The following is a 26339-nucleotide window of genomic DNA, read 5'->3' on the forward strand; positions in this document are numbered from 1 at the left end:
GCCCCGCCCCCGGCGCGCGCCGGGAGGGGCCATGCTCGAGGCGGGGCGCGGCGGCGGCGGCGGCGGCGCGGCGGCGGCGGCGGCGGCGGCAACAGCACGTCCCGGCCGGTGAGGGGCGCGAGGGTCTCGGGGCCGTGAGTCACGGGGCCCCGAGGGCGCTGACCTGGCGGGGGCCGCGAGGGCGGGCGGGGCCGCGAGTGACAGCGGCGTCGCGAGGGCGGGGAGAGGTTGAAATCCCCGACCCCTTCCCCACGCGTCGAACCCGAGCCCCGCGCCGAGCAGCCCGCGCACCTGAGCGCGTCCCCCGCGCGGGCGGCGCCCGCCCCCGGCTGCGCCCCCGGCGCCCGCGCTGCACCCCTGCGGGCCCCGCGCCCGCGGCCCCCGAGACCTCCCCACACCCGACACCGCGTCGCCCGCAGGGGCGCCCCCAAATCACCCGAGACCCTGACCCCGGACCACGCCCAGGGGGCGACCCTCCCGCGCAGGCACACCTCCGCCTGCGACCCTGACCGCGCGCCCGCGCACACCTGCTCCCGCTCCTGGCCCCTCGCCATTTGCTCACCTCCAGGACTGTGCCCCTCCCACGGCCCCTTCACTTCAGCTACCTGGATGGTGCCCCCAGGTAATCCTCCGACTTCCACACCCCTGCCCCGGGCCCCAGCAGCCCCCTCGCACACCTCTGGGTGTGACCCTCCCATATGGGTCTGACCCACCCATACCCTTTTGCACGTGTGCCTGTGTTTATGCCCCTCTGGAATCCTCCCTACCCAAATCTTGGCATCAGAGAATCACTGCACCTCCCCCCCGCCCAAGAAAAACCCACCCAGAAGTTATCTTTTCATTTATAAAGATACAAAGTGATTTCCTGCCTTGGAATAAACCCATGAGCCATAAAAATTAGAATGATCTCTATTTTACCAGCTCTAGACCTCAAGTGACTTGCACTGGGGAGGCAGAGCCCACCCTGCCCTCAGTATTGCTAACCCTTGACTGTGACTTCCCCCATTTTGCCCATCTGTTGTGTTTCTCTTGGAGGGGTTGGCAGAAGGGTCCTCAGCCCGCTTGCAGCTGTTCTCAGGAGTCATGACTTCGGGTCTGGAAAGGTTGATTGAAAGGGGTGATCCAAGGCAGGGGAGCTGTGCCTGGTGCCCGTGGCAGGGGGCGGGGCAGGATTACTGCAGGGGCAGGACTTGGGCTTCAACACCTACAGTACCCAGCCTCAGGGTCACCTGGGGGGACTTGGTGGACTTTGGCCCCAGCTCTTGCCGATGGCGGTCCCTCACTGACAGGAGTTGGCTCCTTGGGCACCTGAAGCCACTAAACTGGAAGAGTAAGGAAACACTCTTTGATGTGAGGGAGCTAATGTTGCAGCCTCTTAGAGCTAAACTGCAAAGCTGAAGCCTGTGCTGGGATAGGAAGCATGTTTTTTTCAAGTTCCCTGGAGTATACTTTGAAAGTATATGATTGTTAAGCAAGTAACCCTAAGCCCTTTCCTATAAGGTTTGCACAGTGCCTCTTATTATTCCCTTCCTGTCTCCCTGCTAAGATGTGTTAGAATGTTCCAGAGGGGCATGTCACCTTGAACTTCTCTTATAGAAACTGAAACCAATGGCTTTTTCTGTCCAAATTCAAAAAGTCATTTGAAATATGTGTGTCCACGTGTGTAGGTAGATAGATGTGTGCTGTATATGTCTATACACGTATTTGTATACATTTGTATATACATTTTAATGTATATGTATATATATCTGTTATGTGTACATATGTAATTATATAAATACATTTTGACAATTGATGTAACTGATGTAGATGATGTAGATGGTTAAAAAAATAATCAAACAGTATAAGCAAGCATGCAGTAAAAGCTGAGCAGCACCCCCTTTGTTTTTTAGCAAATTCTTGTGTTTCCTTCCAGAGATAGTCTATGGCATGGTGGAGGAGTATGTATCTGCCCCCCACACACACACCTTAAATCACTACTAAATTTGCATCAGATTTTATCAAATAGTTATGCCTATTTGATAGTTTTGTAATCAGTCCCTTGCTGATGGTTTTTTAAGTTGTCACCCATATTCCGCTTTTATAAACCAAGCTGTTAATGAATAGATGGATTCACGAATTAGCAAATAGGCCTTGAAAGTGTGTGGGGCTCCAGCATTACACAGGCACCTCACACCTCCCATCTTTACGGGGCGGGACCGTCCTTGGAGGAGCAGGGTCAAAGTGCGCGTCCACCTAATTGGTTAATGTCTCCACAGAGGCAGTCAGTCTCTCAGCTGGAGGTGGAGTATCCGCTTTCTCCCCTGTGGCCAGGTCTACTATTATCAAGTATTTATTCTCTCCAATCTGATGAGTGAGAAAGAAGCCTGAGAAATCATTTTGTGTGTTTTTTTCTTTTAACATTTATCATTTTAAAAAATTTTTTAGAGATCCTTTTGAACATTACTTCCTGCTTCCTACCCAGCTCTGAGGTGTTCTGGCCTCAAGGTGGTGATGGTTACTAAATCTTAGACTTCATTTCTCCTTCACAGTCTGGCTAAAGTACAACCCAGGAAATATTGGAGTCCTTTCTCTCTGAGGCTCTGCAGGAAACTTTGCTGGTGGGGATGGGGATGGGGGTTCTTTGCTAGAGAAAGGGAGGCAGGCATGGCCTGGAGTTCCAGGAGGAGATCCTGAGACATTGACACAGGGGATCTCAAAAGGAAGACAGTGGCTGGAAGAACTGTTTAGCTGCTGCTTGTTCGTTTTGTTTCTTCACTGGGATTGTACCAGACATGAGATGGAGACCAGTCAAATACTGAAGCGTTTGGGAAAGTGTCTTAAGAGTCTCTTGGTTTCATGTTGCTGGTGCAGGTGAGGGTGTCATCTAGTGGGGTAAGGCCTCTGCCCACACCATCTGAGTTCATTTCTTAGATTTTGGCAAGTATTTGGAAAAATACTAAGATGATTAGAACTATTAGCTTGTTTGGGTTTCACAAACCAACTTTAAAAAAAATGCATTGGGAGTCGGGCTGGGTACAGAAAGGAATTAAAATCTTTAAGAGTGAAATGCTTCTTAATAAAAAGCATGTCATGTGCACATGAAAAGAAAGACGGCATAAAAAATAATAAAAAAGAACAACCAGTTCTAGAAGTAGAACCTTCCCCAACCCCCGCCCCCAGGCCCATCCCTGGTCACTGTGTGTGTGCTATTTTTAAAAGGTGCTTGTCAATGTTTGTTTTCTTCACTCAGTACCTTTGCAGCCTCGGTTTTTGAACCCAGGAACCCAGAGCTTGGATTCTGCCCACAGGGTGGCCTATGAGGTCCAGGGGGAAACAGTGACCACAGAGTGTGGGCAGGTCACTATGAAGGGATGGGCCAGTACTGGAGGGGCTTGGTTTCACATTCCTGCTGAATTCCTTTCCTGGGACTGCTGCAAATCACTGCACACTGGGTGCCAAAATTCTCTCGCTTAAACCTAATCCCCAGTGTGAGATGATATCTGGAGTTTGGGCCCTAAGGAAGTGATTAGGTAATGAGATTGGGGCCCCTGTAAATGAATGGGATTTGTGCCCATATAAAAGAGACCCCCAGAAAGCTCCCCCACTCCTTTCACCATGTGAAGATGTAACAAGAAGGAGGTCATCTTTGAACCAGGAAAAGGGCACGAAATCTTCTGGGGCCTTGATCTTGGACAGTCTCCAGATCTATGAGAAATATATTTCTGTTGTCTAGAAGTTCCCCTCCCCCCCACAACCCAGTAGGTGATATTTTGTTACAGTGGCTCCACACAGAAGGTTTGGTTCCTAATTGGGACCCTAAGGGAGAATCCAATCCAGTCTTCTCTCTGGCTGCTGGCAGTCCTTGGGGTTCCTTAGCTTGTTACCCTATCACCCGATCTCCCTCCATCTACAGATGTCGCCCTCTCCCCTGTGTGTATTCGCTTCTCATAAGGACACCTTGTATTGGATTTAGGGACTCTTTCCAAATAAGATCAATTGAGGTTTAGGAGAGATGGGTTGACCTTTCTGGTTTCTGTTTTCATGGGGAGATGCCACCCATTGGCGGCCAGGCCTCAGCATGGTGGCTGGTCTCTGTTAGGCTGGCAAGAGGGTGCAAGAGCACATTGGTCAGAGACAAATGGTGGCAGACCCTGAATGTCAGAGCAGGGCTGGGCTGGGTGATGGTGGTGGCATGGCAGATTGTTTGGTGGGGAGCCCTTCCTCAGCAGTCAGCTGCAAGGCAGTGCCACCCAAGCTTTGTTCAGTATTCTGGTGAGATGAACTAGAGGAAGCCTGGATACAGGGTAATGCTCAGCCCTCTTGGAGGCATTGGTGTGGGTTTGTGGGCTGAATGTCACGAGCTAGGAACCAGGTACCTGCTCTGCAGGGCAGGGTGGTGGGGACCGAGCACCTGACCCGTGTTGCTGGTCAGTGTCCATTGAGCTCCATCCTAGCCCTGTCACATTCCTCGTTAGGGAGAAATGTACTTTCAAACACCCATGACACTGAAGCAGCACCAGCCTGAGGAGATAGTGATGCATGAGGAAACTGAGACCCTGGGAGGTTTAGTGGCACATCCCAGGTCATATACTGGACCTTGTCTTTCCACATCACTGGGAGCCTGTGTCTGCTCTCTCTTGGGAAATGTGTGGCAATGATTGTTGTTGTGTTCCTTCCTCCTGTGAAGGATGCCTCTTGTAGGTGTATATCTCTGCCTCCTTGATTGGCATGGATGCTGACCCTGACCCAGGCCTTGACATCCAGGTGCACTGAGACTAGGGTAAAGGCAAGTGGAAAACAGGCCTTCCCAGGGCAGCTGAGAACGAGAGTGCTCAGGCCAGGACAGGGCAGCTATCTTTGGAGAGGTAAGGGACTTTGAAGGATGCACTTTAAAGGATGCAGAGAAATTTGCCAGACATGGGGTCAAGGGGTGTACTCAAAGCAGAACTTGGCATGTCTAGAAAGTTAATTCATTCATCCAGTGCTTTGACTGGCTTTGAACGATGCAGGGGGGTGTTGCCAGGCATGGGTCAGGGAGTGCAGCCAAAACAAAACTTGGCATGTTTGGAAAGCTTCATCCAACATTTATGTGAGTAGGTGTAAGGATTTTGCTGAAATTTGTGAGAACACAAAGCCTTTGGGGTGAGGACATTTCACAGACACCAAATGCACTTGGCAGCACTGTTCACAAGGACCGGGGAAAGTGATTCTCATGAAAAGGTAGGGACCTTCCAGAACATGAATGCCTGCCTGTTTGTATGTCTGGCCCTAGAGATTGCAGCATGGATGACAGTGACCAGAGTCTGTGTGAGACTTGCAGAGGTGAGTGCAGTGGGGAGAATGTACCCCAGCAATCTCAGCCAGACTCAGCCAGCAGAGTTAGGATTAACAGGGAAAGGCCTTTGTGTATGGTGCTTCCATCTCCTAGGCAGAAGTTAATGCCCATTAGCGGAAAGGAAACCAGCCTTTATCAAGGGGCAGAGTGGATGGTAATTGGCTTCCGTTTACCCAGCAATTATGGACCTGTTCCCAGGCTGCTTATAAACTCTATTGACCAAGAAACTGTCCCCCTGTTTGTGCAAATATTTCCTGAGTCCCACAGGTTGCAGCGTCAGTTATGAGGTGCCGCTGCTGTGCACACAAATGTGACTGGTCAGGGCTTCTGAGGTAGTCAGGCACAAGCGTGTATCTGAGTGTTTATGTGTGTCTGCTATGAGGGTGTGTGTACGTTGTGTGCTTGTGTGTGTGGAACAGAAATAACATGAAAAAAATGGACATTTGTTATTTTGGGTGAACCCAGGAACATTGCCCACCATGCCATGCCGGATGCCCCTCCACACTTGGCCCTGGTTTTTGCTCCACTGCCAGGGAGACTCTGGCATCTAACCCATAACAGGCACTTGTCAAGGATTTGGAGAGAAACCTGGAAGCATCTGGAACCACAGGGCACCTTTGTCTATGGTCAAAATACAGCTCAGGGTGGAGAGATGTAAGGAAAATATACAGGCCAGGCTCTGTGGTGCAGGGGGCAGAACCCCACCCCAAACTGGCTGACCTGGAATGGGGGGTTTCTGTGCTTAGGGTTAAAGTCCAGCTGCTTCCTGCACTGTTGAGTCGCGACAGCTCAAGATACCCTCCTCTCCTCTCTGACTGTGTCCACTGCCCTTAGACCTCCCATCCCCTCACCTCCAGGAAAAGAGGACTTCTTTGACCCAGGGGCTCCCTCGAAAGTCCCTTTAGGTTCACCTCTCAGAACCCAGGAGTCGAGTGCTCATTACTGAGCAGGATTACCCAGGTCGTGCTGGGGTAGGGGGGAGGCCATGCCCCCCTTCTCCAAGGTGACAGGGTAAGGCTACTCAGGATGCCTATTTGGGGGGGCCAGATGGCCCCTGCATGTGTGGCCTACCTTCTGGGGCTTTTAGTCATTACTGAACTCAAAGCGTTCTCTAGCATGAGGAGGAAAGTGAGCCATCGAAGGTGAGGTAGGTCTACGGCTAGGGCCCCTTAGAGCACAGCCCCACTCCTCAGGAATTACCTGCCTGGTGCCTACCTGCCCTCAGGCTCTGCTCAGTGGTCCAAAGGCACTGGGCCAGTTTGAGGTTTGGTTTTTTGGGGGGTTTTTTGTTTGCTTTTGTTTTTACTGTTTAAATAGTTTTTTATTGAGGTATAACTTACGTGTAGTTAAGTGAACAACTCTGAAATATGCAGCTCAAGGAATGTGTACATGTGCTCACACTTGTAACCAAATCCAGATCAGTTCTAGCCTCCAGCTTCTCCTCTGTGCCCCATCCTTGCATTATCTCACCCCTGCCCCCACCCCACGAACCCCATTCTGGTCCTTATCACTGCTGATGCATTTTGTCTGTACTTAGATTTTTTTTCAAATGTAGTGAAATATGCACAACATGAAATTTGCGATCCTAACCATGTTTAAGTGTCAGTTCACTGGTGTCAGGCACATTCACATTGATGTGCAGCCATCACCGCCCACGTCTCCAGGACTTTCTCATCTTCCTAAACTGACGTTCTGTGCTGAGCCCCTGGGACCCACCATCCTACTTTCTGACTCTGTGATTTGGACTACTGTGAGGGGCTCATGTAAGTGGACTCCTACAGTGTCTGCCTTTTGTGACTGGCTTATTCACTCAGCAGTGTGCTCAGGTCCCCCATGTTGTGGCATGGATCAGAGTTCCAGGCTGAACAGTATTACAATGTGTAGCCAAACTGCAGTGTCACAGTGCTTGGATCATACGTGGACAGTGTCATTCAGCACATTCTGTGCCCTCTTCTCTCTCTTTTTTTTTTGTGCCCTGTTCTCTTTCCACTGTTGTTTGTGAGACCCCATCCTGGCCCCTCTGCATGTCCTGTGGCACCCTGTATGTGACAACACCGCCTGTGCACTCCTGGTCCATGGTGGGCATCAGGGTTGTGTCCACAGTGCCCGTGTCATTGCTGTAAGAGGTGACACTGATGGGCAGGCTTCAGAGCTCCTAGGAGACCCAAAGTCATCCCCAGCTTTGAGAACATGGGAAGAGGCTTTGGGAAGACTGGTGTTAAGGTGTCCTGATGGGGGGGTGGGCAGGAGCTCAGTTCAGAGTGGAAGCACCAGGCCGTGCAGGAAGTGGATGTTTAACCTTGCACTGAGACTGCAACAGCCATAGGCTCAAGATGTGGCCTCTGCCAGTGTGCCTGTTTGACTTTCCCTGACCAGCCTGGAGGTCCTCCCCCATGCTGTGTTCACCGTGGTAGCCCTCCCCACTGCCACCTACCTTGTGCATTCCAGAAAGCCCTCCTGGATCCCAGACAGACCCCCATGTCTGTTTTCCCACACACCACCCCCCAGCTGCCCCTACTCTCTCAATGGGATGTGTACACATCAGTATGCCCTTAATTTGGCAGAACAGCCCAACAGGGAGAGTAGGGCCCATTCGGAAAGGGAGACCCGAGGTATGACTAAGACCTGCCTATCCTGCCAGAGGAGAGAAGGTTCTCCCAGGGCAGGTGGGAGCTCAGGCAGGATTTTGATGCAAAGTACATATAACTTAAAATTTACCATTTTACCCATTTTAAAAGTGTACAGTTAATGGTTTTTAGGATATTCACTGATCACATCACATTTTAGAACATTTTCACCACCCCAATCCCATAAGCAATTGCTCCCACCTCCTCCCTCAGTCCCTGACAACTGCTGATCTGCTTTCTGTCTGTGGACTTGCTGGTTCTGGATGTGTCATATAAATGGATCACATACTGTGTAGCCTTTTTTTAAAAAAAGATTTTACTTATTTTTACATAGAAGAACTGGGATACAGGCCTGAGGTATGTGGGGGTGAGAGGATTCACCAGAGACAGAGCAGGGAGCAGAACAGGCGGAATGACTGAGATGCACTGCTGAGGGGAGCAGCGGGCGAGACAGGAGAGGTCTGCTGTGCCATGTGGGTCACCTCCCTGGCCAGGGATCGAACTTGTGCTACAGAGGCTGCAGACAGCTTCATAGTGCCCCTTGCGCCACCAGGAGGGCCTCATCTCTCTTCTGCTGCTCTTGCTTCCCTCTCTAACCTGTGATGACTCTGGGACCAACCCATCTCAAGACCCTGGATTGGGTCGCATCTTCAAAGTCCCTTTGTCTGGTAGGGAACCATGATCTGCTCCCAGGGGTTGGGCCACACATTTGGGGTGGGGGCGATTAGTCAGCCCACCATCATCCTTAAATATTGGGCCAGAGCAGCACAGCAAGCCATGGGGTGGAAGAGGATGTAGGGGCCACAGCACTGATGTTCCTATGACCTGAGCAAAATTGGAACGCTTAGGATAAGGTGAGGCAAGTACCTGAGGCCCCAGCCAGCCATGGCTCTTCCCAACCGGATGTCCTTGAGCGTGGGCTTCTTTTGAGCCCACCTATGCGCATGTGGTTTCTCATCATCCATGTGCATGGTATTCGCCTCACCCCTCTCCTGTGAACCTCATTATCTTTGGTTAAGCCTGGGGTGTCAGATGTTTTAAACCATGGAAGGCCCAAGATATCATCTCCCAGACACAATTTCCACTGACCCCCACCAACCTGTTCTGAAGAGAGTACAGGGTCAGGATGTACTGTCCAGGGAGGCAGCTCTGATCTCACATTCGGGACTTTCCTGGCTGCCAGTGCCCTTCCCAGACCCGTGACCCTGAACCCCTGGCTGCTAGGAGCCCATTCACTGGCAGGCCCTCCATGGTCACAGATGTCTAAAACATGTTTCTTTAAGGCCTTTGCCATGTCCCCAAAACTCCTGATTTTTCTCAAAGCATCTTTAGTTTTTTTATTTTTAATTATTTTAGAAAAGTTAAAGTAGCAGAGTTCCTACGTGCCCTTCAGCCAGCCACCCAATCTCAGTATATTTTTTTTCTTTAAGATTTATTTATGTATACAAGAACTGGGGTACAAGCCAGAGGTGCAGGGGGAGGGGTGAGAGGATTCACGAGAGACAGAGTAGGGAACAGAACAGGCAGTTGACCGAAGTACACTGCTGAGGGGAGCAGCAGGCGCGACAGGAGAGGTCTGCTGTGCCATGTGGGTAGCTCCCTGGCCAGGATCAAACTCCTATGGCAGAGGCTATGGATAGCTTCACAGTGCTGTGCTTAGCCCCTTGCACCACTAGGGAGGCCCAAATCTCAGTATCTTTTAAGAGACTTGCCTGAACCAGAAAATTGGCATTGGCACATGCTGGGAATGTCCCTCCAGACAAATTCCAGCACTCCTCCCCCATTTTCCTGCGGTCCTTATTCTGATCCAGTTCCCCTGTCACACTTAGACCCAGTCTCTCTGTTTCCCAGTCTTTACCTTTCCTTGGCACCACAGCCTGCACACTGCCTACCCGTCTCATTTCCCTCATAGGGTACATCCATCTCCCTGTGACTACACTTGGCTGTGTGGCTCTGGCAGAACCCCCACCCACACCCCCAAGCACTGTTGTGTCTTCCCCTGGGTGTCATACCTGCCAAAGACATGGTGTGACCTGACACCTGTGGTGCTGATCTCTATCTTTTGGTTAACTTGGGAGTCTGCCCCGTTTCCCCTCCCAGAGAAAATATAAAGTGTCTGTAGGGAGATGCCCAGAGACCACTAAAGAACCAGTTTCTTACTGTGTTTTCACATCTGTCCATAGTTCTGATGGCAGCTGTGGACAGTGATGTTTGCCTAGTGGTAATTTTCCCTTTCCAACATGGCCCGTATGGAGATGATATGAAATACTATCATTTATTCAGTTACTCATAAAAATTAACAAAGACAGGGCCTCCCTGGTGGCGCAAGGGGTTAAGCACTGCACTATGAAGCAATCCGCAGCCTCTGCAGCATAAGTTTGATCCCCGGCTGGCCAGGGAGAAACCCACATGGCAAAGCAAACCTCTCCTGTCTCACCCGCTGCTCCCCTCAGCAGTGTATTTCAGTTGATCTGCCTGTTCTGTTCCCCACTGTGTCTCTGGTGGATCCTCTCACCCCCTGCATCTCTGGCCTATACCCTGGCTCTTGTATGCATAAATAAATAAATCTTAAAAAAAAAAAATTAACAAAGACACCCAAACGAGAAAAGAAACCCCTTAGTCTGAACTTTCAAGAGCAAGGGTATCAGTCACCCACTTTGTTTGGCTGAGACTTGCAGGCAGGTGGGCACAGGGAAAGCTTTCTAGAGAAGGGAAGGCACTATGTGCCCAATGGAAACTGTAGCATGGGGAAGTAGGGCAGCCAGCAAGGAGTGGGCATCCTGTGTAATGAGGAACATATTTTGCTTTCTCTGATTGGTCCTGAGTTGGGAAGGGGCAAAAATTGGGGAGACTTCAGTCTGACCAAGCCCTGTCTATCTGGGCTGGTTGTTGCTGCAGGGGTAGGGGTTTGCTGCCCAGTTGGTGGCTGCAGGGGTGGGATCAGAGGTCATCATTTGCACAGCCTGGCCATGGTCTTAGTGTGTGTTCTTTTCTGAATGGTCCCAGACCCAACCACCCCCTCACATAAACCCCATTCCCCAATGTGGTTCCAGGGGGAGAACTGCAGGGCCATGAGTGTTCACCACTGCAAGGAGATTGAGTACCAAGAGTGTGCACGTATCTCCCCAGGGAGACTTAGAGTCCAGAATGTGAGCCCTAAGAGACTGACTCCTGGCTGAACCCCAGGCCCTTGGAGCAGATGCATCACCATCAGGTGGACCTGGGCCCGTGAATTTCACTGTCTTGAACACTTTCAGCATAGTGTTATAGGGCTCACATCCCAACAAGTGTGCATGGCAATGGGGCATCAATACCTCTGGGGCCCCTGGGGGTACACTGAGGGTCACAACTCTCCCTGTGTTTTACCAAAGATTGATTTTTAAGGGCATTATTTTACAACTAACCTCATGTTCCATTCCTACTCCCAGCCCCTACTCCCAGTCTTTGAGCTTATGAGTGACTTGGGTTTTGAGAAGGCCACATGTGGGTTTTTTTTTTTGTTTTTGTTTTAAAGTGATTTTAAGTTTACTAGATTTTTTAAAAAAGATTTATTTATTTATACATACAAGAACTGGGGTCAGGCCAGAGGTGTGGGGGGTGAGAGGATTCACCGGAGACAGAGTAGGGAACAGAACAGGCAGATCAACTGAAATACACTGCTGAGGGGAGTGGCAAGTGAGTCAGGAGAGGTCTGCTGCGCCGTGTGGGTAGCTCCCTGGCTGGGGATGGAACTTGTGCTGCAGTGGCTGCAGCGAGCTTCATAGGTTGAGTCTTAACCCCTTGCGCCACCAGGGAGATTCCCACATGTGGCTTTTGAAGCAAAACCACAGGTCTGTGTCTCCCCACCCTCACCCCCACCCCCGAAAGTGATGCCTATGAAGTGTCTTATGGTTTCACCTCTTCCCGAAAGGCCAGGCCTCTGTCTGCTTGTCCGGAAGCAGAAGTGTCACTGAGCAAGTGTTTCCCCATCTGGCCTCTGCCTCAGGACAGGGCTGTGACCGGTGCCTCCCCCTCACACTCCTCGCCTTGGGGAACACGGGGGTGCTCGTGAATATGGAGCTTTCTGCTGTGATGAGAACTGGGGGAACCCAGTCCAGCACCACTGTTGTCCCTGGGGACCTCCTATTTCCCTATTATTAACAATCTACATCCTGTGGTACATTTGCACACCTAGTGAACCTATACTAAGATGTTAGGAACTAAAGCCAATATCCTATTCAGACTAACCCACTTTTCTCCCATGTCCTTTTTCTTTATTAAAAAAATTATTTATTTTTAAATGAGGTAATATTTGAATACCCCTTTAGGTATTGCTACTCTAATGTGCCCATCACTTAATCCCCACTAGTCCACCACCAGAGTCCATTGCGCTTCCTTCCTTCTTTGTTCTTACCCTCCCCTTGAGGGGAGGGTAAGAAAAGATTTATCCAAGAACTGGGGTACAGGCCAGAGGTGTGGGAAGTGAGAGGATTCACCAGAGACAGAGTGGGGAACAGAACAGGCAGACTGACTGAAATACACTGCTGAGGGGAGCAGTGGGCGAGGCATGAGAGATCTGCTGCGCCGTGTGGGTCACCTCCCTGGCCGGGAATCGAACTTGTGTCGTAGAGGCTGAGGATAGCTTCATAGGTTGCATCTTAACCCCTTGTGCCACCAGGGAGGCCCCCCACCATGTCCTTTTTCTGTCCCAGGAATCCGCTCACATTTGTCGTCTTATCTCCTCAGGTTCCTCTGGGCTGAACCTGTTACCAGGCAGGCTGAGGAGCACCCCAAGACCCCCCAACCTGCACACTCTAAATAGGTTCTGCCATCTACCGCATAATGATAAAACATGGTCTTAGTGCATAAGACCTTCAATAGAAAACAACTTTAAGAGAATTTGTGTGCAATAAAAAGAAGAGAAGAAAGGATAATAGTTTCCAACTAAATACCCCAAGTTACACATCCCCTCGTGGGTAAATACCCAACCAAACAAGGTTGACCCAAGGCAGGGCCACTGAGGCCTGAAAGCTTGCCACAGCCTAAGGCACCACAGGAAAGAGGCAGAAGGGGCCGTGCAAGTCTGGAAGGAAAGGAGTAAAATTAAATTACAAGACAAGATAAAGGCTGCCATTGTCAGCCTCCCCACAGGTCTCTCACCCACATCTCTTCCAAATGTCTCCGTGCATGTCTCCCAAATCCTTGGTGGAAGTCCAACGCAGAGAAGCAAGCGTGGCTTCTCCTTCACCACTCTCAGTCCATTTGGTTCCTCCAAGTCTCCTTCCACCCTTGTCTGGGTGAGGCAGGGAACCTGAAACCTCCCCTTTCTATGGGGATTACACTATTACAGCTTGGGTTCTCACCTTCTGGTTGTGACAACCTTGACATTTTGAGGAGACCTGGTTAGGGGTATGTGGGATGCCCTTAATCATGGTTTGCCTGGTGTTTGAACAGACTGGATGGGTTTGGGGGGCCAGAGAGGTGAGGTATCCTCTCGCCAGTGTCCAAGGCACATGTCTTCAGCATGATTGTCACTGATGGGGCCTTGGCACCTGGCTGAGCGGCATCTGTCAGGTGTCTCTGTTGTAAAGGGACCCCCCGCTGCCATGCCCTGAGTTTTGGAAGGAAGTTCTGGAACCTGTGTAACTGTGAAAGACGTGGAAGGGGATGTTTCAGATTCCCTGCCTCACCCGAGGAAGGGTGGAGCTGGGCAGGGAGAAGAAGCTGCAAGAGACTAGGAAGAGGACTGAGAGGAAGAAGTGGAGAGAGATGGAGAGATAAGGGGAAAACTGGAGGAGGCACAGGGAGCAGACGTGTGAAGAAGAAGCCACACTTGTTTCTCTGCTTTGGACTTGTACCAGGAACTTGGGGGACATGGAAGGAGACACTTAAAAGAAATAGAGGTGTGGGTGAGATACCCGCGGGGAGGCTGACAGCGGCAGCCTTTATCTTATATTTTGGTTTTGTTCTTTTTCTCCCAGACTTGCCTGGCCCCTCTGCCCCTTTCCTATGGGTCCCCCCTAGAAGGTGCCTTAGACTTATGACAAGCTTTTGGGCTTTAGCTGCCCTGCTTTGGGCCAATCCTTTTTGGCTGGGTAACTTTGGGTGCTTGATTGGGAACTATATTCTTTCTCTTCTCTTTATTGCACACTAATTCTCTTAAAGCCGTTTTTTATCGAAGACATTACTCTTACACATTAGAGTATGTGTTGTCTTCATGTGGCAGATGGCAGAACCCATTTAGAGCAGGAAGATTTGGAGGTTCTGCAGTGCCCCTCGTTCTGTCCTGTAGCACACAGACCCTGAGGGCAGGGGTCCCACTCTCCTCTTCCAGGGCAAATTATTGGGATTCTTCTAGAAATTTTGCTCTTCTGGGAGGTTTGCTCGTCTCTCTTTATTATCTGTACAATTATTTATATCAGGGTGGACTCAGATAGCTGACACTCTGGGTTGTATTCCAGTACTGCTTTGTTGAGCTTGTAGTTCAGAGTGTTGCAGCTTTCCCCATTGGGAGCTCTTGATGTGGTCTCCGTGTCCATTGTCAAATCCTCTCCCTTGGTTTTGGGTGAGTCTCCGGCACCTCAGGGTGTACAGGCTCATCATTTTGTCTCCTGCTCCATCAGGGAAACAGCCTCTCTGAGCCAAGGCCCATGTTAGTTAGTAGGAAAGAGAGAGAGAACAAGAAAAATGCTTTCCAGAATTTTTCTCACCTGTGTAGGTGTGGGTGCCTACTCAGGGTACATCATTTCCATCATTTTACAGGGAAGTACATTGATTAATTGGATAGTCTCATGGACATTGCCAACCTTTTTCTTCCTGGGATCCTCACTGTGGTTTGCTTCCACTGGGAGGTTAAATGGAGGTTTCCAGGGAAGAATCCTCAAGTATTTGGGACCTTTTCTATAAACTTGGTCTAGAGCAGGCAGCCATGCAGTAAGATACAGATTAAATTTCCATGGGCGGAGGCTTGTCCAAACTGACATAAGTCCTGTGGGCGGTTGGTTCCTGGTAGGCAGGGCCCTCCAGCCTCCAAGCATCTGCCTTCTGCTGTGTGATCTCCTGGGCAGCTTAACCTCTCTGCGCCCATCGGCCTGGGTGGTACTAGTTAAAAACAACAACAACAACAGGGCCTCCCTGGTGGCACAAGGATTAAGACGCAACTTATGAAGCAATCTGCAGCCACTGCAGCATGAGTTTGATTTCCAGCCAGCCAGGGAGCAACCCACATGGTGCAGCAGACCTCTCTGACTCACCCGCTGCTCCCCTCAGCAGTGTACTTCGGTCAATCTGCCTGTTCTGTTCCCCACTCTGTCTCTGGTGAATCCTCTCACCCACCACACCTCTGGCCTGTACCCCAGCTCTTTTATACATAAATAAATAATTTTTTTTTTAAAAATGAAAGAAAAACAACAACAAAAACAGCAACAGGGCCTCTCCGGTGGCGCAGCGGTTGAGCGCTGGGTTGCGAAGCTGCCCGCAGCCTCTGCAGCGCCGGTTCGGTCCCCGGCCGCAGGGTGAGGGTCCCACATGGCACGCAGACCTCTCCTGCCGCCCGCTGCTCCCCTCAGCAGTGTACTTCGTCAGTCTGCCTGCTCTGCTCTCCGCTCTGGCTCTGGTGAATTCTCTCACCCTCCTGCGCTTCTGACTGTACCCAGTGCTTGTATAAATAAATAAATCTTTAAAAAAAAAAAACAAAAAAACAGCAACGCAGACGCATTTGTAAAGTCAAATACCAAATATGAGAAAAGCTTTTAAAAAAATATATTTATTTATACATACAAGAACTACGGTGTAGGCCAGAGGTACAGGGGGTGAGAGGATTCACCAGAGACAGAGTGGGGAACAGATCAGGCAGACCGACTGAAATACACTGCTGAGGGGAGCAGCGGGCAAGGCAGGAGAGTCTGCTGCGCCATGTGGGTCAGCTTCTTGGCCAAGGGGATTGAACTCTTGTTGCAGTGGCTGGCGATAGCTTGATAGCGTTGTGTCTCTAACCCCTGCGCCACCAGGGAGGCCCCCAAGAAAGGCTTTTATAAATGATTAAGCCATCAGGGATCAGCCAGAGGCCCTGGCTTCTGGTTGCCGTCCCTCCCCCTCAGGGAGACAGAAGCCAGGGTAGAAAAAGCAACTCATTTACTAGCTCACTAGGTGACAGGTGGAGGAAGGAGGGGGAGGCCCCCTGACTTGTGAGTCTCACCACCCCTCTTGCTCCCCAGGACCGAGTCTCCCACCCTCCCACGGGCCTGGAATGGGTAATGGTGTGAAGGAAGGCTCGGTGCGTGTGCATGAGGATGCAGGCGGCCTGTCCTCACCCGTCTCTTCAAAGGCAAGTACCCTGCCTCCCCGGTGGGTGATGGACTTTGTCACGGGATCCCCTTGAGCCCCTGTTACAAATCACCCCCTCCTATACACACTGAGGGAAAATCCCTACAAGGCTGTGGGTGGGGGCAAATATACTGCCCTCCTTCATTTGCTCCAACCTTCTTTGTGATGTGAATCCAGCCCACCAGACCATTTGGCAGGAAGCCCAAACCTCATCCCAAATAGGCAAGGATGTTACAAGGTGCTCTTGAACCCCTTTTCTCTCAGATTTGTGGATTGGAGAGAATTAGCCAAACTGGATGGTATGGGGGTGTTTGATATCAGTTCTAAAGTGTATCTTGGCTTTTGCCCTTCCATGGAAGAAAGGATAGATACTATCTTAAAGATTCACATCAGCCATGTTGTTGTTCACCACCGAAGTCGGTGGAGGTTCTCCCTTGAAACCTGGAGCACATACTGACCCAGTCCTCGGTGGAAACCCATCCTGTGCCCAGGGCCATCCTGTGCCCAGGGCCTGCCTGTTCAGGGCCCCACGGGCAGTTCTCAAAGTCCACAGGGTCAAAGGCTGAGTTGTGTCATCCTCCCAACACTCCTGACCTTTCCCCAAATTCCAGGTCGCACCATGAAGGCCAAGCAGGTTCTCAGGCCAGTGCATGGGACCATGGCTACCAGCTCTCTGGCCAGCGGGGCAGAGTCCCAGAGCAGTGCATCTGTCCCTTCCAGTTCAGTGCTGCCCGGCAGAGCCCAGGGAGCTGTCCAGCTGGACGGGTCCCAGAATGCACACAACACCCACTTCCCTCCAGTGCGGCCAGCACAATGGGCATTAGTCCACTTGACCAGCTGCTTTGGGGAGCTCACACAGGAACGCCCATCTCCCTGGTGCAGAAGATGAGCATTCCTGGCCTGTGCAGGTCACCGTGCCCTGCTCCTGAAAGCACAAAACAGTTATGGCCAAAGTGCAGCAGCCGCCTCCCCCCGCCCCCACCTTCCATGCTTCTCCATCTCTCTTTGGGCAAAGCCAGCCTCCTCGCTGCAGTTCCCCCCCAGCTCTGTGGGGGGTGCCCACCCACCTGTCATATCTCTCTTTTCTGTGTCCCCATTTTCTGTATCTCTTTGTCAGCCCCCTTCTATGTGGCCCTCCAGGACCCTCTGCTCCCTCTCATCTAATACTGTATCATATACCCAACCCAATGAGCTGCACCAGATCCTTCAACCTTACCCCTCACCCCCATCCCAAGTTCTAGAACCCTAAGCCCCCTCCTCATAGCTCCTTCCAGATTAGTGACTGTGTGCATGTCTGACAGTTCATCTCTGGCTCTCCCCAAAACTGGCGGTCCGATGGGGATGGGGAAGTGCTCAAATGTACCCTCACTCCGCACTGTGTCCCCTTAGGCCCCTCAGGGTGCCTGGTCCGAATCTGACTTCACAGATTCAGGGATCATTGAATTGCTTGCCCCTCGACATGCTTGCTCATTTCGGAGTGAGGGGGGATGGGAACACCTCCAGTCCAGAACATTCCAGAATGTTCCCTGAGGCTGCGCCCTGAGAGTTGTGTGGCTAAGTCACTGAGGAATGGAGATCCCAACCTGAAGGGTAGGTGACTTCCTGTGAGACCCCTCAGGGTTCTATTGGACATCAAAGAGAAAAGAAGAAAGGAAGGAAGACTGGCTGTTGGGAGGCAGGGGAGCCAGGGAGCTCAAAAAGACATAGGAAAGCACTGATGGGGAGCTGGCTATGGAGCAGGCCATGTTGCACCCCTATCTCATCACCCCCACTGGCTGGATGAGGAGCCAAAGACACTGCCCCTGAAGTCCTGATAGAAAACTCTGGAAAGGGACATGTAGACACAGTCAGGTTCTGCTTGTCTGACACCCCTTATCCTCCTCCCCCACCCCATCATAGGGTCCTCAAGACGTCCCTCTGAAATACCAGATCACCAAGCCCTACATACATGGCAGGGGTGGTGGGGGACAAAGTTTACGCTTTGGTGGGCTGACTTATATTGATATTTGGGCAACTGCAGGAACTTGGAAGCTCATGGGACATCCAGTTGCCTCCCATGTGGACTGGGCCTCTGCCCCACCACTCAGAGCCCAACAGGGCTGCCACCTTCTGGCCACTGCACTTTGAGACCCTGGGTAGAGTAGAAGGAAGGAGGCCCTGGACAGGGTGCGGGGAGAATACCCTCTGGTGCCATCCCGCCAGAGCTCCCTCCCCCTCTCTGAAGATTTTATCTTGCATTTTCTTGCAGAGAGACCACAGGCAGGTCCTCAGCTCTCTGCTCTCTGGGGCACTGGCGGGCGCTCTTGCCAAGACAGCAGTAGCCCCCCTGGACCGAACCAAAATCATCTTCCAAGGTAAATGCTCTTTGTGTGTCTGTCCCTGCAATAGAGAAGCTGCCAGGTGGTCACCTCCTCCTCCAGTCTCCAAGCTAATACAAATTATTTTTTTTTTAATGCCTCTTTAAGATCCACAAGGAAAGTATTTGTGCCCCGGGACTACCATACAAAAGACCACACTAGGTAGCTGAGAACACAGAAATTTATCCCCCCACATTCTAAAGGCCAGAGTTCAAAATCAAGGTGTCCCCTGGGTTAGTTCCTTCTGGGGGAAGGAGCCAGCCTTCTTCATGCTCTGGGGCGTCTTTGCCTTGTGGCTGTTATCTCCCCAGTCCCTGACTCCTCTCTTATAGGAAGGACCAATGTCCTTGGATGAGGGCCCATCCTACCCCAACATAACCTCATTTTAACTTGCTTACTTCTATAAATACCCTGTTTCCAAAGAGGATCACATTCACCAGTGCTGGGGAATGAGGGTGTGGCTATATCTTTTGGGGCACAGCTCAAGAAATACCTCCCTATGCCTCAAGGGCACAAGGTCCCCAAAGATGAGGCCTTTCCATCTGGCAGATGGTGACCACCTTGACCAAGGCCCCTGCACCTCAGCTGTATGGGAGGAGCGGAAAGCAGACACAAGCCAGGCCCTCGCCATATCTTTGAGTTGGTCCCCTCACCTCTCTGCGCCTCACTTTCCTCATCATAAAACTTTCCTCCCCAGGACTGAGTGAGGTAGGAAAGAGCAGCTCCCTGCCACCCTGCTGGGAGCTGGATTTAACCCAGGCAGAGTACGCCACCACCAAAGAGCAAGGTGCCCCGGACACAGGGCGGATGTGGGAAGTGAGGATGGGAAGGCTGCCAAACCCCAGTGGGTTCTGGTGCCGCCGTGACTGCAGAGCTGGAGGCAAGGTGTATCTTGGAAAGGTACAAGCCGGGCGGTCATGGAGGATGGCAGAGGAGGTTAGGTTATCTGTAGAGGCCTGGAGAAAAGGGAGACCAGAGTTAGACACCCTTGCTTCATCCTGAGGGAGAGGAACCCCCTGACTGAGGAGACAGCAATTGGGATGGCTTCCCCAAAGGGATTTGGTTAAACTGGAGTCTGCTGAAGTGGGGGTGCTGAGCACTGACACCCATCCCCCCGGGCACATCCCCCACAGAGCCCTGCAGAGACCCTCCTCTTCTTAGAGGTGGTAGGTAGAGTTTCCCACAGGAGGGGGAGCGGGGGACAGTCGCTGATGGAGATGCCCGACTTGGACGGGGGGTGGACAACATTCTCTGGCTGCTCTCACTCCCCAAACTCAGAGTAGACCCCCAGCCATGGGGGTCACATATACTGGGGCCCCATTCTATACATCTAACAGTCTGCTGTGTTTCTGTTTTTTTCCAGTGTCTTCAAAAAGATTTTCTGCCAAGGTGAGCACTAGGTCACCATCTGCCCTGTGGGCTGGCAGGGGAGGGGACAGCACTTTCAAGGTTCCTTTCACCCTTTGGTTCCTGGCAGACCCGAAGCCACCTGTCCCAGCACCCCTGGGAATGTCCGGATACAGCCCACCCTAGGGATTAACCTGACATCCCATTTCTTTGGGACAGGAACTTGATGTCCTAAACCATGTTTTCCTATTTGGTTTATTTTTAAACAGAGCAGGTGTTACACTCCTAATCAAGGAAAAGACAGTATTTTTAAAAGCTAGACTAGCAGACAGGCACCAACAGAACACCCACTGATCTGGGATGTGAGTCTGCTTTGCTAACCTGGTTTCCAGGGTGCACTTTACAGTAATCAGGGTGAGGGATGGGGGTTCTCTCATAGGGCCTAGAGAATGTTGGGTGGTGGGGCAGGATCTATAATGTCACCCCAGGTATAGGGCTGGACAAATAAGACTGGGTAGGAAAGGGGATGTGTGTGGTGAGGGGATCTAAAGGGTGGGAAGGGGGTGTATGGGTGGAGATGGGGTCTGTATGGTGGAGGGTCTGAGGGATGGGTAGGGGGTCCACGCTCTGCCGGTGCAGAGAATGTCCGGGGCTTCATTGACTTGCCTTCCACTCCCACCAGGAGGCCTTCCGGCTCCTCTACTTCACCTACCTCAACGAGGGCTTCCTCAGCCTGTGGCGAGGGAATTCGGCCACCATGGTGCGTGTGGTGCCCTATGCCGCCATCCAGTTCAGCGCACACGAGGAATACAAGCGTGTCCTGGGCCGCTACTATGGCTTCCATGGAGAGTGAGGCCCCTGCCCCCCAAACCCTCTCAGAGTTCTCCCATTACCTACCCATGCCTCACCATCCCTCTTGCCCAATCTCTCTGATTCTCACTGCACGCAGAGTCCGTAGGGAAGCACACCTCATTCATGAGTCCACACAGGAGGGGCAGGAATGCAGCCTTAGGGACCTCAAAGTGACATCCGCCCAAGAGACCTGAGCACCCAGCCATGAGGAAGCTAGGTCCACGGTTCCCCAGACTGAGACCTGTGGGCCCCAGGGTAGGTCTCCCTTCTTTGGGTCTCAGGGTCTCACCTTTTGGCCCCCGGCATTTCAGAGCCCTGCCCCCTTGGCCCCGCCTCCTCGCAGGCGCACTGGCTGGAACCACGGCTGCTTCACTGACCTACCCCCTGGACCTAGTCAGAGCGCGAATGGCGGTGACCCCTAAGGAAATGTGAGTCCCACCATGGGGATGGGCCCTCTGTGTCTGCTGGGGCTCCCCACTGGATCCCTCTGAAAGCCCTGGCTACACAAAACACTGCGCTGGGAATCTACCCCCATCCTTGCCCGGCACAACAGGCAGGCATGCGGTTCTGTGGCTCCTCCAGCCTGGCTTCTAGCAAACCAAGTCTTTGTTTTCTGTTGGGCCTAGATGGTACTCATGCTTAGAAATGACTCTGGCCAAGCCTGGCCATGACCCCAGTGATTTTCCACTCCAAGGCCAAGGCTTTGGGAATTTGACTTGGTCCATACACGGGAGGGGGATAATTAGAGTTGAGACCTTGAGACCAGGGATTTCTCCCTGTACCGCCAGGCCTACAGCCCACCACACATCTCTCTGTCCTACAGGTACGCCAACATCTTTCACGTTTTCATTCGCATCTCCCGAGAGGAGGGGCTGAAGACCTTGTACCACGGCTTCACGCCCACTGTGCTGGGGGTCATCCCCTATGCCGGCCTGAGCTTCTTCACCTATGAGACCCTCAAGAGCCTGCACAGAGGTAACAGGAGTGTAGGTGGGACCCCTTCCAGGGTCACAGAGACCTCCTAAGTGGAAGCCCCAGGAGGGGCAGGCAGGGCCTAAATCCTTATCTAGAGAGACACATTAATTACATCAAGCATGCCTGAGGAGTCCAGCTTTGCACCTTTAACACCTCACTTTAGGCTTTAGGACAACCTGGCAAAGCCCAGTGTTACCCAGTGTGCTGGCAGCCTTTGGCGCATATGCATGTGCGTGTGAGCACAGGTGGGCAAAGATGAAGGGAGCCTCTTGTATTGGTATTTTGAGAAATTTGAAAAATACAGAAAAGCACAGGGAATGGCATAACATCACCCACACCTGCCAACCCATAGGAGCAAGTGTGACCTCCTGCCTCGTTTGCCCCAAGATGTTGTGTTGCTAAGGAGAGAAAACATCGCTAGCACCCTGCCCCCCCCCCCCAGACCTCCTTATCGGGATTAGGGACCACACCACAGGGAGGCTGGAAACACGTCCGCCTGCACCTGGAGTGGTGGCAGCACCCCGGGAAGCGTGCTGGTTGTGAAGGGGAACTGAACCGAGTCACCTACACTCTGGTCAGTTCAGCTCTGCCCAGGCGGCTGTGTCTATCATTTCAGCCACGGGGTTCACCTCCCCCTGCTGGAGCTGTTAGCTGTTTCCAGGTTTTCTCTGATTAATCGACATGTAGGGGCTCTCCTCATGTGGGTGTGAGACCCCACAAGTGGTTTCACTCTCCACCCACTGCTCCTGGGAAGCTGTGCTGCCCTGTGGCCTTGTCCTCATTGCCCACCCCACACCAGGCTGTCAGCTGCCTTCGTCCTTTGCCCACTGGTGAGTGAATCGTGATTCCTCACCATTTTTAATTGCTAATTTTAAATTTACAGCTAGCGACACATTTTAAAAAAGCCATGTTCGCCCTCCATGCATCCTTTCAATGGAGCCACTGTAGAGAGTAGATTCTGAAGATGTTTTCTTTACTGGACAGAAAATGGGAGAGATTAGACACCAAGCCCATTCTGGATCTTAGGACTTGGTTATTTTTTGTGCTTTTATTTCTCAAGTTTGATTAAAACATGACAGGGAGGTGGGGAAGTAGGGAACCCGTGACTTGAGTCCAAAAATGGGTGGGTGACACAGTGGGGGTTGTGCACGGGTACAGGGCTACCCTGTATGAGAATGGGATTTGGGAGTCACGTGTGGACACAGGGCACGGGGCAGTTCCAGAGCAGGATCCAGAGGTGTGCCACCTCACCTCGCCCTCACCACCCTTTTGCTCTCACTCGCAGAGTACAGCAGCCACCGGCAGCCCTACCCCTTCGAGCGCATGATCTTTGGGGCCTGCGCTGGTCTCATCGGGCAGTCGGCCTCATACCCTCTGGATGTGGTACGGCGGCGCATGCAGACAGCTGGTGTCACGGGCCACCCTCGCAGCTCCATCTTGCACACACTGCACACCATTGTGCGGGAGGAGGGTGTGGTGCGTGGTCTCTACAAGGGCCTGAGCATGAACTGGCTCAAGGGCCCCATTGCCGTGGGTATCAGCTTCACCACCTTCGACCTCATGCAGATCCTGCTGCGGCGCCTGCAGAGCTAGGAGCCTTCTGGGGACGGCACCAGTGGCAGTGGGTGCTGGACGTTGGCCCTTTGCTTTCTGAGCCCTTGGAGCAAGGGTGCATTCAGTTCTACCCTGGGGGTCGCGTCGGAGTGCCTTGTGGAACAGAAAGGCAATTCCAAGAGGACAGCCAGGCCCTGCAGTACAGTGTTGGGCCAGGGGGCCAGGGGCTCTGGGCGCGCGCCTCCCCCGCCTCCCCGAGGTGTTGCCTACATGCCTGAGTAGGGAGTGGTCAGTGTTGCCTCCTGGTACCTTTTGTCCTTGGACATACTTGGGTTCTAGTGATCCCCTCGCCACACCCGCCTGCCTCTCCTCTCCCAGTCTGTGCTCCCAGGAAGCAGAGCCCGAGATGCGGGAAGAGGCTTGATGCTCGGGTCCCCGGGCCTTGTCCAGGGCAGAATGGCTGCCGGCTCAGCTGTGGCTACATGCACACCCTCTGCCCTACCCGCCCCTGTCCTGCCTCTGCCGTGACTTCCCTGATCCCTAGACCTGCTCCGACTTGCGAACAGCGTTCTGGGAGTATGTGTATGTAGCGTGGGGTCCAGGAGGACGTGGTTCTTCCCCTCTGCTGCCCGCCACCCATGGTTAGTAATGCCTTCTCCAGGCAGCAGGGTTTGGGTTGTGAGCCCCAACTTGGGTCCCTCTGCTGAAAACTGGGTGCCAAGATTGTCCCATTTGGGGTAGGAGCTCCCCCTTAGCCCCTGAACCTCTGCCCATAGGCACAGTGGCTCCAGGGGAGAACCAGGAAACCTTGCGTGTCCCTGGCTCCCCACCTGAGCCAGTGCTGGGCCATGAAATGGGGCAACTTAAGCCCCCGTGGGATTATTTCACATCCATGAATGAAGCTCAGTGAGGTGACTGGCAGCCTCTATCCTCCCAAAATGGGAACCTCAGAGACAGGGTACAGCTGGGAGCAGCTGGAAAAATTGGGATACCCCAGGGCACCCCCAGGTAACTTCTCATGGAGAGTCCCTTCCCCCCCCCCCACCCCACACACACCCCAATCTTGTCCCCGGGGCCTGCCATTTCCTGATGACATTTGGTGATTGATATTTTTTTTGTTTGTTTTTCAATTTGGCCCGGTCTCTTCTCAGCACAGCCTAACTGGGCACCCAGGGGGTAGGTCTTTGCAGTGCGCTGGGCAGCCTGTTGTATGGAAGATCTGAGAAGGAGTGCCCCTTGCACATCTCTAATCCTGACTTGCATTTTTTGGCTTCCTTCTGCCTTCTCTTCTTGCTTTGGACTTGTGGGTGTGAAGACCCCTCTTTCTGCCCTTCCTCCCATGTGACTACCAGCTAGCCTCACTCTCATCTCCAACATCCCCCAGGGCCCAGGCAACCTGTAGGGGACCGTAGGGGATTGTCCTATTGGGTGAGCATCCCACCCCCTTGCTCAGCCCCCAGGAGAGGAAGACAGGAGGGGGATGGAAAGCCTCCCAGACAAGAGGTGGCATCAGAGACCAGGCCCACCCCAAGTGATGATACCAAATGGATGGCCTGGTACCCTGTGGCCCAGTCCTGTGATCCCAGTGTGCCTCCCAGGTGGCTCCCGGCCAAGTGGGCCTGGGCAGTGCCACCCCCAGCCCCAGCCTGTCACTCTACTGGCTCTCACCCTCCTCATTATACCCTCCCCACTGGCTGCTTGTCTTGGTCTGCAGTACATTTGATGCCATAAAGACACTTTGTTTATATATAATGTTTATATATTTTAAAGATTTGTGCCAAGAGAGTATATTTAATAAAAATAAAAAAGATTTTTTTTCTCCTGTTCATGTCTCCTCTTCAGTTCTGACCTCACTCCCCAGCCCCAATGAGCCAAAACAGGGTTGAAGTTATTTTAAGAGATTTGTGAATGTCTTAAATACACTTTTTAAAAATTTTAATTGTTTGAAATAATCATACAGCAGTCTACCCTATCCATGGTTTAGAATTCCATGGTTTCAGATACCCATAGTAAGTCAAGTTCAATAATATTCCAGCGGGCCTCCCCTGGTGGCACAGTGGTTGGGCGCTGGGCTGCGAGGCTGCCCGCAGCCTCTGCAGCGCCTGTTCTACCCCAGCCGCCGGCGAGTGTCCCACATGGCGTGCAGACCTCTCCTGCCGCCCTCTGCTCCCCTCAGCAGTGTATTTCGTCAGTCTGCCTGTTCTGTTCCCCGCTCTGGCTCTGGTGAATCCTCTCACCCTCCCGTGCTTCTGACTGTGCCCAGTGCTTGTATAAATAAATAAATCTTTAAAAATAAATAAATCTTTTTGGGCTTCCCCGGTGGCGCAGCGGTTGAGCGCTGGGTTGCGAAGCTGCCCGCGGCCTCTGCAGCGCCGGTTTGATCCCCGGCTGCTCCCTGGCCACCAGAGGAGGGTCCCACATGGCGCGCAGACCTCTCCTGCCGCCCGCTGCTCCCCTCAGCAGTGTACTTCGGTCCTTCTGCCTGCTCTGCTCCCCGCTCTGGCTCTGGTGAATTCTCTCACCTTCCCGCGCTTCTGACTGTACCCAGTGCATGTATAAACAAAACAAACAAATTAATTAATTAATAAAACATGCCTCTATAAAAAAAATAAAATAAAATAAAATAATAAATAAATAAATAAATAAATAAATCTTTTTTAAGAGGTTCCATGCAGTAAAATATTTTGAAAGAGACCACATTCCTATCACTTTTATTACAATATAATTGTCTTCTTTTGTTCCTGTTGATTTCACTGTGTGTCATAAACTTCACCATAAAATAGGTATGTCTAGGAAAAAACATGGTATGTGTAGTGTTTGGAACTATCCATGGTTTCAGGTATCCACTGGAGGTCTTGGAATGGATCCCCCATGGTTACTGTACATACTGCGATTCTCTAAAAAACTGTACAGAAGAGTCTGTGATGAAAAGTAGGCCAGCCTCCCAGGCCCATCTCCAGGCCTCTCTGTTGCCCATTTCTTACATCTCCACCAGAGAGCTGGCGT

General features: G+C 52.0%; 1 protein-coding gene across 2 annotated transcripts; it reads left to right on the plus strand.

The window, feature by feature from the left end:
- The first annotated feature begins 485 nt into the window (after positions 1–485).
- SLC25A42 (solute carrier family 25 member 42) lies at positions 486–25169 on the plus strand. Of its 2 annotated transcripts, XM_037506238.2 has the most exons (8): positions 486–622; positions 16140–16249; positions 18497–18602; positions 19969–19994; positions 20635–20801; positions 21116–21232; positions 21628–21779; positions 23065–25169. In XM_037506238.2, the coding sequence occupies exons 1-8, from the start codon at positions 610–612 to the stop codon at positions 23370–23372; spliced, it is 999 nt and encodes a 332-aa protein (XP_037362135.1). In that variant the 5' UTR covers positions 486–609; the 3' UTR covers positions 23373–25169. The 2 variants fall into 2 exon arrangements, with proteins under 2 accessions (XP_037362135.1, XP_054549367.1); XM_054693392.1 differs by lacking the exons at positions 486–622; positions 16140–16249 and having other exon boundaries at positions 17120–18602.
- Positions 25170–26339: the final 1170 nt, after the last annotated feature.

This window comes from Talpa occidentalis, unplaced genomic scaffold (assembly GCF_014898055.3).
Source record: "Talpa occidentalis isolate TD23 unplaced genomic scaffold, MPIMG_talOcc4v2.1 talOcc4.12, whole genome shotgun sequence".
NCBI lineage: Eukaryota > Metazoa > Chordata > Mammalia > Eulipotyphla > Talpidae > Talpa > Talpa occidentalis.